The sequence below is a fragment of the Vipera ursinii genome (assembly GCF_947247035.1).
Source record: "Vipera ursinii genome assembly, chromosome: 3".
NCBI lineage: Eukaryota > Metazoa > Chordata > Lepidosauria > Squamata > Viperidae > Vipera > Vipera ursinii.
The window spans coordinates 47,091,722-47,107,233 of NC_139516.1; the positions used below are offsets into that span (position 1 = coordinate 47,091,722).

The 15,512-nt window shown below is 37.5% G+C and overlaps 1 protein-coding gene across 1 annotated transcript; it reads left to right on the plus strand.

Annotated features, from left to right (window-relative positions):
• Positions 1-7,107, plus strand: LOC310638845 (pepsin B-like; the record flags this gene model as incomplete). The annotated part of the gene is made up of 9 exons (XM_083360206.1): positions 1-56; positions 992-1,145; positions 2,007-2,124; positions 2,980-3,101; positions 3,889-4,088; positions 4,961-5,083; positions 5,742-5,877; positions 6,384-6,482; positions 6,955-7,107. The coding sequence occupies 9 exons, from the start codon at positions 1-3 to the stop codon at positions 7,105-7,107; spliced, it is 1,161 nt and encodes a 386-aa protein (XP_083216332.1).
• Positions 7,108-15,512: the final 8,405 nt, after the last annotated feature.

The window sequence follows — 15,512 nt, forward strand, 5'->3', positions numbered from 1 at the left end:
ATGAAGTCATTGATCCTGGCATTAGTTTGTATCCACCTGTCAAAAGGTCTACATAGGTGAGTATCTCAGCTAAGATCATATATTAAAGGAAAATAGCATTGAAACAATCAAGAGCAGGGGTGTCAAACTCAATTTCATTGAGGGCCACATCAGCATTGTGGTTGCCCTCAGGGGGGCTGGGGGGGTATGGCCAGGGTGGGTGTGGCCTACTGGGTGGGCACAGCTGGAGTGCGTATGGCCTACTGGGTGGGCATGGCCAGCTCTACATCATTGGCATCAAGGGTGCCTATGGGGGCCTGGGCAGGAGTGGGACAGATCTGGGGGTCTCTGGCAGAAGGATGGTATCTGGGCCAGGGCCAAGGCAGTGGGGACCGTTCCCTTACTGTTTCTAGGATGGCTTTGGGGGCCACATGAAACCACTTCGCGGGCCGGATCTGGCCCACGGGCCTTGTGTTTGATATGTCTGATCTAGAGCACATCACTTTTAGTCAAAAAATAATGGCATATTACGTTTTTATCATTCCATGGCAAGCTTTAGCATTCCTGCTTCTTCTCTTAATCTCCTGTTTGTATAGTATTTGTTTGGTGGGAGCCTTGGTGGAGCAGTGGGCTAATGCCTCCTTAAGTAACACCAGCTGCCTGCAATTAGTGCAGGTTCGCATCCCACCAGGCTCAAGGTTGACTCAGCCTTCCATCCTTCCGAGGTAGGTAAAATGAGGACCCAGATTGTTGGGGGCAATTAAGCTGACTTTGTAATAATGCCACTTGGGGTGTGTGTGAAAGCCCTAATAAGCAGGCATATACATAGAATGAAGGTTACTGCTAAGCTTGTAAGCCGCCCTGAGTCTTCGGAGAAGGGCGGGATATAAATGGAATTAAAATAAAAAATAAAATAAATAAAATATTATTGTTTCTAGTAACAAAATATTACAAAAATATGCAGATTGTTGTGATAATAAAGGACATTCTGACTATCTTTCTTGGTATGTAGAATCATTCTGAAGAAAGGAAAATCCATTCGTGAAAATATGAGAGAGAATGGAGTGTTGGAAGAATTTTTGGAAAAATACCACATTGATCCTGGATTAAAATATCAGTTCAATAAATTTGGTGTTACATATGAACCAATGACCAATTATTTGGACGTGAGTATTTAAACCACAGAAATCTCTCTTTTTTTTCTTTTCCGCTCCTTCATCTGACTTTGTAACCGTAGCATTTTAGTTTATTATTGGTACATTGTGATAGCTCTTCTCAGAATCAAATAGGATGTTATTTATGTATAATGAAGTATCACTTAATTATTTCATCTTTTCTTTCTCCTATGAGTAACTGTAAATTGTCTGCTGATACCTGAGCATAGGAAAGAACACAATCCATTTAAGTCCTTTCTTTGATGCTACCTGATTATTCAGCAACATATTTTTCAGATTGTTAGCTTTTGCTGATTATTCTTTCTGATTATTATTCAGAAAAAAATAGTTCTCTGTATTTTTTTAGCATCATGTGATTGGATCACTATTTTCTGACAATAATACCCAGATATATCCATCTTGTTAAAAGCAACTTAATGTAATATGTAAAAAGACAAATAACCCTTCAGACTTTTAAATGTTTTTTTCTCCTTTTCATGGAGAATGGGCAAGGTGAGAGTGGAAAATAACTGTTTTTGTGAATGAATAGAAATCTAGTTTCTGTATAGGGCTGCCAAGATTTGGGTTGCAAAAACCTGGAGACTGTGAGGTGGCAGCAAACAGTGCACTGTGCCTCTTTGCTGCCATTTTGTAGTCACCTGAATGTTTGTAGCCCTAGAACAGGTTCCTGTAGTTATAGAGATACCTCTGTGGTCCCACTAGACGGTAACATTTGAAGGAAGGGACTGGAGAGTGTCCCTCCTATTTAATCTCTAGGATGGGCATGTACTGTCAGGGAGAGGTAGTCCCCTACTTATTTAGCTACTCTGAAGATTTTGTGAAACCTGTCTCATAAATATTTTCATTTGGCAGTCTTATTACTTCGGAAAAATAAGCATTGGGACTCCACCACAAGATTTTCTTGTTCTTTTGGACACTGGCTCTGGTTATCTGTGGGTACCTTCTACATATTGTACATCAAAGGCCTGTGGTGAGTAATTCGCTCCTGTGCTGAAAGTTTTGAATGTCCGCTTCTAGAGAAAATATTTATTTTTGGCAAAACCAAATACATCTCCCCTTATTTTAAACCACTTATACCTCCTCCATTGGCAAGGGACCTTTTTCTGGGTTGCAGACCCTATCTTAGCTTTCCAGTCAGTGAGGGGATCGCTGAAGAAAACAGCTGAAAATGTGGACCCTTTTTTCATCATTTTAGGTGCTTTGAGGGGGTAAAGGTAGAAATTAAATGATTTCACCTGATTTTGCTCTTACCTGCACCCTTATTATTATCTTTTTTTTTTTTTTACATAATTGAAACTAGTTGGTGCCTACAGCACAATATTGGATTTCCCATTTGGTAACTGTATATTTCATTTGCCAAGGCAAAAATGACAATCAGTTTATGAGAATAAATTCAAAATTCTAAGTGTGGCACTGGTCCAAAATGAACAGAGTCATGTACAGCTCTATACATAATGGTTTTTCAATGGAAGTACACTTCCTAATACCTCGGGAGTTATTATGAAATGTTGAAAATTGCCAAGTTGTCCATAGTGTTGCTTTGATCTGAGTCCACAAAACAGGACATCTTGACCTATACTAATAAGGATGTTTCTTACGCACATCTTTGTGAGAAATGCCTCTTTCAAACACTTTCTACCCCCTTTCCATTTCAGTGTGAGCAATTAAAGTTTTGATGTGGGCTTTTCGTACAACATGAGGGAATGAATAAGTGTGGGCTGGTAGTGTAGTAAAATGCAGGCCTGCTGTGATTTAAGTATAGAGAAAAAGATGTTTCATTAAACATAGAGCAAAATTCCTACTCTTTGTTTTTTTCTTGTTGTAGGAAACCATAATGTGTTTAACCCCAAACAGTCATCTACTTATTACAGCTATAGTGACCAAACATACCTCCTGCGCTATGGATTTGGTGACTTGAATGTAATGATAGGTTTTGATACTGTGCAGGTGAGTGGATTTTAACCATGTTGTTAGTCACTGATTCCTTAACTATGTTACACTGATTAATTCATTAGCATTAGCTCTTATTTATTTACATTTACATTTATAACTCTTTTAGGGAAGCGATGCATAAAATGAGCATTAAAATTATCATAAATCTAAAGAGAATAAACACAATGAAAGTAAATTGGTATCCTAATAAAACCCATAGAAACAGTGTTCTGATTAAAATAACATACTAATCTAACATTAAAGGTCCAACATCAGATTAACCTTCATTATTTCTTAAATGGATGCACGGAAGTCACTAGCAAAGTTTGCAATGAGAGGATGCTATTACAAAATGTCTGGTCTTGCAGTACTCACCCTCTCTACTTTTTTTGTGTGTTACAATATCAATAAAATAACATAATTTTGAAATTATGAAAGTTTAACTTTGTAACAGTGTGGCTCTTTGCAGGGAATTTCAAACTTGGTTTCACTTTTTACCATGCTGATACTATGTAACCAATAAACATGTCCTTTGAGGAGGTCTTTAGCCTCAGAATTCTGATTTGTTTGTTCTATCACAGGGCTGGGTAACCTTGGCTCTTTTATGACTCCTGGACCAACTCCCAGAATTCCTGAGCTAGCATGGCTGGCTCAGGAATTCTAGGAGTTGAAGTCAATGAATCATAAAAGAGCCAAGCTTGCCTACCCCTGGTCTATCAGAACCTTGACAGCTTGACTTGAACAAGACATTATGTTTACTATATATCTTTATGGATTACCATTTTTCAATCTGGTCTCTCAGATCCAGAATATTGTAGTTCAAAAACAACAGTTTGGATTGAGTGTGGATGAAGCCAACTATCCCTTCTACTATAGCAACTTTGATGGCATTTTGGGTTTGACCAATCCTCCTCCAATTACCGAGAGATCATACGCACTCTTGCACCAGATAATGAGTCAAAACCAGATTTCTGAACCCATTTTTAGCTTTTACTTCTCACGGTAAGATTAGCCGCATCACATTTGTGACATAGCATGTAAGAATAATTATGGTTTTCTACCAGAATAAATTACCTGGAATACAGCAATTTACTTTTACTTCATGGCTTAATCCCATTATCACAAATATAATCAAGTTCAAGCAATGAATGATATTGAAAGAGAGGGGAAACATAAAGATAAGAAAAAGATTTAAAATTATTTTTGAGTTAAATCATTGATGGTTTAAAAATGTATGTTGTTAAGTGCAAGCAACCAGAACAGATCCAAGGTTAAGAGATTTGTTTATTGTTGATTCCCTAGTTCACAAGAATCTCACCAAATTGCCCACCTTCCCTTGGGAAAGCCTGATTTAACCCTAATTGTTTAATCTTATACACTTCCTTCCCCCCAAAAAGTCCAAGGTAGTGTATCTCTTAACTCCTATTCTATCCTCCTTCCTTTCAGCTGTTGACTCCACCACATATTCTAAAGATTACTTTATTCACAGTATGTGCGTAAAATGAAGATTTGTACCCTCATGAGTACCTCTAATTATATTCTTATTTCACAGTTGGAATTGTGAAAAGTTCAATGTTTCATAGCCTTTAAAAACATGATTCTCAGTAGAGTGAGCAGTTGAATGACGGATGTGTATGTCAATGGGGGAACCTGGGATGGGGGGATATTCAGAATTAACGGACAACAATCTGTACTCAGTTTACTTCATTATTTTTTAATTTTACTCAACAACTGTTTTTTTTTAAAATTTTCTGGCCACATTTCCTGGTGAAAAACGATTCTAGGGTCGTTTATTCTATACAAAAAGTCCACAAGCGGATGAAAAGCAATAGCTAATACTCTTTCTTTTGCCCATTTTCTCATCCTCCTTTTAGCCAACCAACTGTTCAATATGGAGGAGAACTGATATTGGGAGGCATTGACCCCCAGCTGTACACTGGGCAAATTACCTGGGCCCCTATGACTGACCAGGGTTACTGGCAGATCGGTATAGAAGGGTAAGTGATGTTCTTTCTGCCTGATTTATATCTTCCATTTTATTTGAATGAGCTGATGGAAAGATATTCCTCTTTCCCATTGGTTAGGTACTTTAGACCTTTGGCAGAACTGATTAATCTAATACTTTTTTTGCTAACTCTAAATATGTTTGTGGCAAGGAAAAAAGGACAGGCCTTCTTCTACCTAGGATAGAAACTTGGAAAACAGATGGGCACTTCTCACCATCCACCCACCCACCCACCCACCCATCCAGACAGCCTGGCAGCCAAATCCTCAATTGGCTAGTACTATATTGCACTATACAGAAGCCTGATTGCTTCTGTAAATACAGCAGAATGTTTAGTGGACATACTAATTGTAAACTATTGACCAATATTTATGCATGGTCATAATTATGGTGCCAATATTTATAGCTACTCCTCCATGAAGTATGGCATCTGCATTTAAAATGTCCCATTGATTCTTGATCAGCCTTCCTCAAATGGTTGCTTTCCACATTTGTTAGATTTCAACCAACCTGAGCCATCATGGCCTCGGTGGGCTATTCAGTCGGTAAAGGCTGATTAAAGGCTGTATGGTTTTTCTTTGCTTTACCAATTGTTGTCTGCTTTAGTTGTTTTCAACTGATTCGGTAATATTCTGTGTTCTTATCTACAGATTTTCTATTGGGAACAAGGCCACTGGCTGGTGCAGTGAAGGCTGCCAGGGCATTGTGGACACGGGAACATTTTTGCTAACTATTCCACAACAATATATATCGGATTTCGTTCAGGCTGTAAATGCTGCTTACGATGTAAGTAGAGGAAAGAATTCTGAACAAATTTTGTGATCGTTCAGGGAACTATTACTATTACAACTCAAGAAATCGATCTGTTTTGATTTCATGCAGTTTCTCATTTCTTGTTCTTATGTTTGTTTTGGCTGTTTACCACAATAGGATGTGAATGTGTTGTATTTTATCCACGTGAACATTAGTATGCATTTTGGGGTATTTATTTTTGTGTACACTTGTACATTGCTGAGCTAAAACAATATAGAATACAATTTTTAAAATTGTAAAAAAGAGTTTTGCTAGTGGTTTGCAAGTAAGCTCAGAAGTATAAAATTTAAGTCTACTCAAAAAATGCAAAAATAATTATTTTTTCTATCACTCAAAGTAGCCATAAATAATCTGTGTATCATTTTGTTGACCCAAAGACATTTTGCACACCTTAAAGACAAGTTTGACAGGGTGAAGAAAAGGTTTCTTATTGCCTTATTGCCTCAATTTAACCTTCCCTTGCATTCGTTTTTTCACAGTACACGGTGGACTGCAACAATGTCCAGAATATGCCTACCATTACCTTTTTCATTAATGGTTCACAGTTCCCACTTCCTCCTTCTGCTTATGTTTTCAATGTAAGTATGCTTTTCTAAATTCTCCAGTGCATTATTGGAAAGCACTGCATTTTAAGATGAATTGATGTTCCATATCTCAATAATTACATCACATAGAAATAGCATTATGCTCATGCGACTTTATTTATACAGAAAATATGTCACTTAATTTGGAGCTATCAGATCTGTAATTTACCTTCTATAATGCAGTCAGAATACTTGCAGATGACACAGGTGGCTGCTCTTGAAGAATCAGCTGCATATTGAGGCACATAAAACATGGAGTTTGTACCATTTCTTTGCAAGGAAGCCCTAGAAAATTATACTGCTAAGCAATTGCATAATAAGGTGGAGAGCCCGAGTTAGACAATGTTTTTACGCCATGTAATTTGATCACAATCCAAATCCAGATTCCATTAAAATATGCTTGATGTTCCTTCTTTTCTGCAATAGCGGCACAATCTGAAGCAATTTGTTTCTTTTTCTTTTACAGAACAATGGCCACTGTTCACTTGCAATTGAGTCAACATATATGCCTTCCTCAACTGGGCAACCTCTATGGATCCTGGGTGATGTCTTCCTTAAAGAGTATTATTCTATTTTTGACATGGAAAACAACAGGGTTGGTTTGGCCCCATCAGCCTAAAGAAATACTAGTTTTCTTCCTGGATTAATGGAGCTGATTTTTGGATCCCCCCAAAAATTTCTAATTGAATTTGTACAGGAAATTGTACGTTTCTCAACTGACATCAAATCTTAGCCCCTTTACGAAAAGTTTGTTCACTTATCACTGCTACAAAGAAATAAATTTGAACATGCCAAACTAGTGTTTGTAATATTCATTCTTTAACAATGTATATATTTTGGGTTTCCTTTCACAATATACTGTTTTTTGTTCCCAATGAAATTCGTCCTTTTCTCAAATTACTTTTTTGTAGTAAGAAAAAATATGGGAAAAGCTGGTTCAAAATATGGGAGAAATGAAAATGGAAAATAATACACACTAACTGTAAAATGTCATGCTTGAGATAAGGCATTTTGGTAATATTTTTTTTCTTCAAGCATTTTTACCAGAAGGAAACGCGTTTTGCAATACTGCCACCTAATGGACTTTGGTCCATTTGTTGGCTCAGAATTTTGCATTTATTTCAACTACGAACCTTCTTTCCCTTGTCCTAACAGGACTTTTTCAAAAGGCAACTGAACTTTGTTTTGTCTTGAAGACATTTTGCTTTTCATCCAAGAAGCTTGTTCTGTTCTGACTGAATGGTAGAGGATGGAAGGATTTATGCTCCTTGTAATCATCTGGTTGTTAGCCCTCTTTCTGAGGCCACTTGGAGGTTTCCTGTGCCCTCAGGATCAGATGAATAGTGCAAATGGGTATGGAACCAAACGGATATGGACAACGCGTCACGGCCAACTCACTATGGCCAACTCACCATGGGACAGGTCACTGCAAGACAATTCCACAATTCCATTTACTTATTTAAAATAATTTTTAAAATAATTTTAATTTTCATCTTTCACATTTTATTTTGTCCCTCCTTTGGCATCCTTTCTTTAATAATACTTTTGGATTATTCCTTCAATATTAGTATAACTCCTGTGGCACATTATTCGGTGGTGAGTTGGTCATGGTGAGTTGTCCTATGGTGAGTTGTCCCAGCAAGTTGCCTGCGGCAAGATGGCCATAGTTGTGGCAAGTTGTCCTAGACCCTTTTTGGAACTGCTGAAAGGACTGTGTTGTAAACAGGAGATAGATGGTGTCATATATCTCCTCCTCTGTTGACAGAGGGCTGTTCAGTCTTAATGTAGATGGTCTCTTTGACCCCTCATTCAAACCTATGGTCACAGGTGTCATGTGGCCATAAGAACAAGCTGTAAGAGTGGTGGTGGCACATTGGTTAGAATGGAGTATTGCATGCTATCCTGCTCACAGCCAGGAGTTTGATTCTGACCTGCTCAAGGTTGATTCAGCCTTCCATCATTTCAAGGTTGGTAAAATGAAGACCCAGATTGTTGAGGGCAACATGCTGACTCTATACACCACTTCAAGAGGGGTGTAAAGCATTGTGAAGTCTAAGTGCTATTGCTATTGCTACCCTATATATCCCACAGATGCATTCAAGATTGGGGAGAGGGAGCCAACTCTCTTGAAGAAGTTGACAAGAGAAGCCTTCTGTAATTACTACACTGTCTTATACTATTAGTCAAAATCAAGTCAAGAACAAATCTGATCCTTGCAAAACAAAGATTAGATGGAAACAAACTAGCTTATTCAAGAGGTGCCACATAATCTAATAGGACAGAAAGAAAAGTAGAGAGGTTTGAATCTAGGGCTACTTCATGAATATTTGCAATTATTTACATTATTTTGGTGATATGTCCTACATTTTTAAATTGGTATTACTTATCTCATTTCTGTGATTCTCTTATTAGCTTATTTAAGATGTTCCAGTCTGGCTTCCAGTTTGAGCCCGACACCTCCCTTGTATATTTCTGTACATTGCTAAACAATGCCTGCAAAATATAGCAGGCATAGCAAATTTCTCCTGTGCTTCAGTAATTGGCACCTTGGTACCTTTATGTACCACAAACATTTTATTAAAGACCACATTACCGCATTTATTCATTAGTCTTTTGTTTCATTGAGACATGTTTTTGTAAAGAGTGTCCAAAACTTTATTGTAACACGTAAAATACAGAGAACCTATTAGAACAGCCACAGTACTGAAATATTTTTTCATACAATCAATCAACTGCCTAGCCGAGATCTTTCTTTTCAGGACATCATCAGCTTGTTTATTCTGTTACTTTACTGAGGCCTTATGGATAAATTACAGCATGCTGCTGGATGAACACATGTTTTCAATCAAATTGTAATTGGTTGGTTAATGACCTCCGTTCATTCCGACGGGACCTGAAGACCTGGCTCTTCGAGCTCTCTGGCCCAGGCTGAGAATTCTAATTTTAGCTTTAATTTTAATTTTAACTGGGGTTTTACTTATGCAGGGACGAATATAATTTTTTTTAAATCTGTTTTTAACTTTTGTATCTTTGTTTTTTAATCACCCTGTAAACCGCCCTGAGTCCTTCGGGAAAGGGTGGTATATAAATGTAATAAATAAATAAATAAATAAATAAATAAATAAATAAATAAATAAATAAATAAATAAATAATCAGTATAGTTTGGGCTGAATATATAACCATAGATCTGTAGATGAAAAACTTAAGTGAAGTGAAAAATATACTTCCCCTTGCTTATATGGCACGCTCATATGATATAGGAAGTGCTATCTCATTAGCATTTTCTCACCAGCAACTTAAAATATCTTCTAAGGTCACCACTCATTGTTATATCAAAATACAGTAATGAAGAAAGACTTTACATCATTTCAAAACAGCTGGATGATCCTATGAAAATAGTACAAGTCTCTAAGTGTGAAATGTCCATTGAAGAAAAAAATCAGTACATTTATTAAACACACACACAATTATATTTAAAACATTTATTTTTCATTTGCTGCCCAATTGTTAGATGAGCACATTTAATGTATACAAGTAACTGCTTATCTGCTGCAGCCTAAATTATTATTAGAAACCTCATTTTATTGTTGTACACTATATAACATTGGGCTTGATGCAGAGCAACCAATAGTTGGAATATTGAGATGAAAAGAAGATAAGATTACTATGCATCCCTGAATATGGTCTAAGTTTACCCAAGCTGTAATGCATGAAGCCACGAAGAAAAATTATTCTGAAATATCTGAGACTGGAGCCTTCAAATAGTGGGGAGCAATGAACAGCATTTGCAACATCAGGGGAGAAATGGAAGTAATGCTGGGAAACATCTGTTGCTGAGAAAGAACATCATCACTGTTTTCTCTCCCTGATACATAAAAGGGAGAGGGAATAATCAGATGGAGAAGCTGCTAATCAGGAAGCACTAGAAGATATAATTTTATTTGTTTGGTTTAGGGCTTCTTGCTATTTTTCTTTTTAAGAGTAACACTTGTTGAAAGGAGATTATTTATGTTTAAGTGACAGAGACTTATTATTTCATATGGGAAACACTGGTTTATAGATACAGTCTTCTGATTTCATACCACAAACACTGGCTTAGTGGTTTAGATTTGCATGGGTAAATCTTCATAGTTGAGATTAAAGCCAGATCACCCATGTAGTTAATGGAAGGTGTTATAGTGAGGTTAGTGTACCACCCATATGTTCTTCTACATGTATAGGTACATCTTAAAGCAAGGACCCTTTTACAGAGCCACCAGTCTCCTACTTCTTATCCTCTGCAGTATCTTCACACATTGCATGAGCAACTTTTGCATCTTTCCATATTGTTGGCCACACCCCAACCTCAATTATTCCCCCTGCTTCTCCTTGCAATATTGATTTTTAAAAGAAACTAATTGGTCATGGCAATGGGTAATGATTAAGCTATTGCCCCTGCCCCCATATAAACAAACATTAAGGATGATTCAGATAGTAGTAAGGAGAAGTGAGCCACCTATCGCCAACATAGACCTTTTTTATTTGGGGAATGTTTTTTTCCTGTCACTGGAATACTTGATGAAGTCTCTTCTCCGGATGTCTGCATGTTTTCTTCCAGAAGGAGCACATGAAATCGATTGCTACACTCCGGCAGGGCTAAACTGGACAGTCTTCTTGATCTTTTTTTTTTTTTGGTCATGTGAGTGACATGCTGCCATCTGCCTACCTCTGGGGGTGTGTGTGTCATTTTTCCTGGTAGTTGTTTGTTCCTTTCTGTATTCAATTTGGACATGGACTTCTGCTTTTACTGGGAGTTCTTCATTTTCTAGGTTGAGTCTCAGAGTAGGTAGACTTGCCTTTAGACCCTTCATTTTTTCTTCCAGTATTCTAATTAATTTACATTTGGTGCAGGTATTTTGAGTCTCCTATGAGTATGAATACATATATCGTACATTGAGAAGAATGTTGTTGCAGCCTATTAATTACCAAGATTAAAAACATTTGCACAGCAAAATGTTTAGCTTAGTGAAAATATACAAAATGTTTCCTGGATACCTACAAGCATCTTATTGCAATTGATGGGGGAATGACTATCTTAGTAAATTATAATATTGAAGGATCCATTAAATTACCCAATTCCCAAACTTTAAGATTAAAAAAATAGCACAGTAAATTTGATATCCAGTACCGGTCATTCATGACTTTACTGGAGGCTCGTCCTCTGACTACAAATGCAGTAGGATTTCCAACCAGCTGAAAACAAAGGATGGGACAAGTGCTGAGCTAGTTAATCAAGAAAACCCACTGAGCTACCGCGTCACACTTAAATGGGAACCGCTTAATATTGAAATTTTAACTGAATTGGAAATTTGGTCTGGGTTTTTTTATATAAGCAAAAAGTTATTTTTTAAAAAAATCTGTCTTTTTAAGAATATTTCCATTTTTCTATCATTTTATTTATACCATTATGAAGAATATTACTAGACTGCACAGTGTATAGATGTTGAATCCTTGTTCTTACCAGCCTTCTTTGTGTATCTATGGAATCAAACAGGATTGGAAGGGACCTTAGAGATCTTCTATTAATTCAATGTCCCACCCAGTGATGGAGCACCCACAACTCCAACACACAGGCTAGTGTGAAAACAACAAGCACTTCCTTTATTTCCCTTCCTCCCCAGGGTCCGCAGGGCAGAGTTGTCAATAAAGAACACCTTGATAAAGCTGAAAATAGAGAGAATACTGCATCCAGTTTTGGTCACCACGATGTAAAAAGATGTTGAGTTCTATGCAGTGGGTTGTTTCGACAGGCAAGGATTGACACTGTCATAGCATAGCTTTATTGTAACAAGAACAGAACTGCCCAACAACAAGTAATGGCCGGTACTTATTCACTTAAGCCATGCTGGCTCAGGAATTCTGGGAGTTGAAGTCCACGAGTTATAAAAGAGCCAAGGTTGCCTACCCCTGACTTAAGCCCTCAGGTATTCACCCAATTACCTGCCTGGAATGTCCCGCCCAAATACGAATGTTCCCATCAAAACGGTTAGGACTACCCGTCAGGGTCCCTGAGGGCTAGCCTCGGCTTGGCAGGAAATACCCGCTTTGCTTCTCCACAATAGGTGGGGGTCCAGTGGCTTAGCATATTTACAATCCAGTACATAACACTGAGAGTGCAGAGAAAAGCAACAAAGATGATTAGGGAACTGGAGGCTAAAACATATGAATAACAGTTGCTGGAATTGGGTATGTCTAGTTTAATGAAAAGAAGGACTAGGGGTGACATAATAGCAGTGTTTCAATATATTCTCCAAAGCACCTGAAGGCAGGACAAGAAGCAATGGATGGAAATGATCAAAGAGAGAAGCAACCTAGAACTAAGGAGAAATTTCCTAACTGTTAGAAAAATTAATTAGTGGAACAACTGCCTCCAAAAATTATCAATGCTCCAACACTGGAGGTTTTAAAGAAAAGACTGCACAACCATTTGTCTGAAATGGTATGGGGATTACTGCTTGAGCAGAGGGTTGGACTAGAAGACCTCCAAAGTCCCTTCCAACTCTATTATGTTGTTGTCATTGTCATCATCATCATCATCACAGTCAGCCAGATGTTCAGACTGGATTTGGCATTTTTATCTACCTATCATGTCTTTACCGAAGAACTGGGATAGGCAGATGTGGATGTTTGAATTGATGGTATTACAGATATTGTTGCAGGATGTAAGGGCCCCTTTTGCAACTGACTGATGGCGAATCTGTCAATGCCTACGGTGTCCAAGTGATGCTAGAGTTGTTTTGGGATTGTACCCAAGGCACCTATTACTATTGGTACTACCCTTGCTTGCTTTTGCCACAGTCCTTCTATTTCTATTTGTAGGTCTTTGTATTTTGTTATCTTCTTCAATTCTTTGTCTTCTAATTCTGCTGTCCCCAGGCACTGCCACATCCACTATCCTAACTTTTTGTCTTTCTTATCGACAATTGTTTAGTCTGGGATGTTATGTGGCAGGTGCTTGTCTTTTTGAATACTAAAGTCCCAGAGAAATTTAACATTTTCATTTTCTAAGACTTTCTCTATTTCATGGTCCCACCAATTCTTGCTTACAGGCAAATGATATTTCTTGCAGATCTTCCAATGCACCATTGTTGCTACTTTGTCATGCACTGCTTGTAGTCAGTCTGTGCGATCTTCTTGCAGCAGTTCAGCTTCTTTGCATAGGTGACATTTACTGTCTATTACTGTCTTCTCAGTTTTGACTGGTATGCATTTGTCCTTAAGGCTTGGTCTTGTGCAGCCAGAATTAGTCCCTCGGTCTTTTTCTTCAACTTTCCTGCTCTTAGCAATTGCCAGGGCTTATTATCTGCTTTCCCAGCTATTTGTTTTAATGTACTGGCCATGTGATGCTTTGTCTTCCCATGTGTCCATTCTGTTCTTCATTTGGTCTTTTTGTAGGCCAGTTTAGTCTCTCCAGTAGTCAGTAAGCCTTCCTGATATACTAACTATATACAGTGCATCTTCATCATTGTCCATATATTCCTCCAAAGCCATCTCATGTACTTGCAACATTCCCCGCCCAAAATTAACTTAAAAACTGTCTCACTTAGCAACAAAAATTTTGGGCTCAATTGTTATAGTAAGTCAAGGACTACCTGTATTAATAAATGAATTGATGGTTTCAGACTCAAATTAACGGGATTTCATAAGTTAGGATTTCAATCGTTCTACTGTGTGCTTGGATCCAACTCTTTATTAGTTAGCCAGGTTTCCAAGGTTATCTGTTAAAATGAGCCAATGTTTTATGGAAAGTAAGCCTTGGCTTATTTTTGATAATAACTGAACTCAAACAGAAACTGAACTTGTAAGTACTTGTCACAGCAGCTATCATTATTAACTTGTCCTCTATTACTTCTGAAACACTTGAGAACAGCTTTCAAAAAACTGATTATATTATGGCTGATTGATAACTTATCACTGATTGTCTTTGCTATTTTCTTAGCAAAATTTTGATAATCACTCAACTTCTTTTGCTTTTTAAAAAATCAAGGGCACATAGTATTTAAATTTATTCTAATAAAAAATGCCCTTCTATCCGACACAGGAAAGCAAATGTAGATATTTGATATGAATAATGATATAGGTAAACAAAAGTAAATTTTAAAAAATCAGCGGAGGACACCTATTGGGACTACAAAGTTAGGGGCACAACAGTAATAATTCTGCACCTAATTTCTGGATCGTGAAGTGGGTGGTTTTGATACATCATGAAGTGGGTGGTTTTGATACTAGTGTATCTCCACCTATCAGAGAAAGTGGAGGGTGTGTGTGTTTCAATCAATTGTGGCAAGACTAAGGATCTGTCAAGGTTGGCTAACTGAGGACATACATTGCCAAAATTACATGGAAAAGTCATAATCTTATCTTTTAATATCAGAATTAAAGCTTAAGGCTTTGTGAATGTACTTCATAATGTGTTCATAAAGAAAGGTGGTGAGAGAATAATTTTCCCAGAATATGAAAAATGGAAATCATATAATTATATGAATAAACTGACTTAATAAATCTTCCCTGAATTTTTAAGGCTCCCATTTTTTAATCCATTCAGAAAGAACTCCAGAGCTGGTTTTCCATTTATCTGTTTTTGTAGCCACAAAACTTTTAAAACTTTAGCATATTTATTATGTAAAGGAAATCAACCCTCGCTGTTCTTTCAAAGGACAGGTACTGAAGCTGAAGGTCAAATACTTTGGCCAACTAATGAGAATTGAAATCTCATCAGAAATGACACTGATGTTGGGAAAGATTTAAGCAGTGGTGGGATTCAGCCAGTTGAGACCAGTTTGGCAGAACCGGTAGCTAATTTTTTGTTGCCCAGGCCCAGAATGAACTTCTGGAAGCAGCACCCACACAGAGAACCAGTGGTTTGCATATTTGAATCCCACCACTGGATTTAAGACAAAAGGAGAAGGGGGACAGCAAAGGGTGAGATGGTTAGACAGTGTCATTGGCACAATGAACATGAATTTGGGCAAATTCTGGGAGAC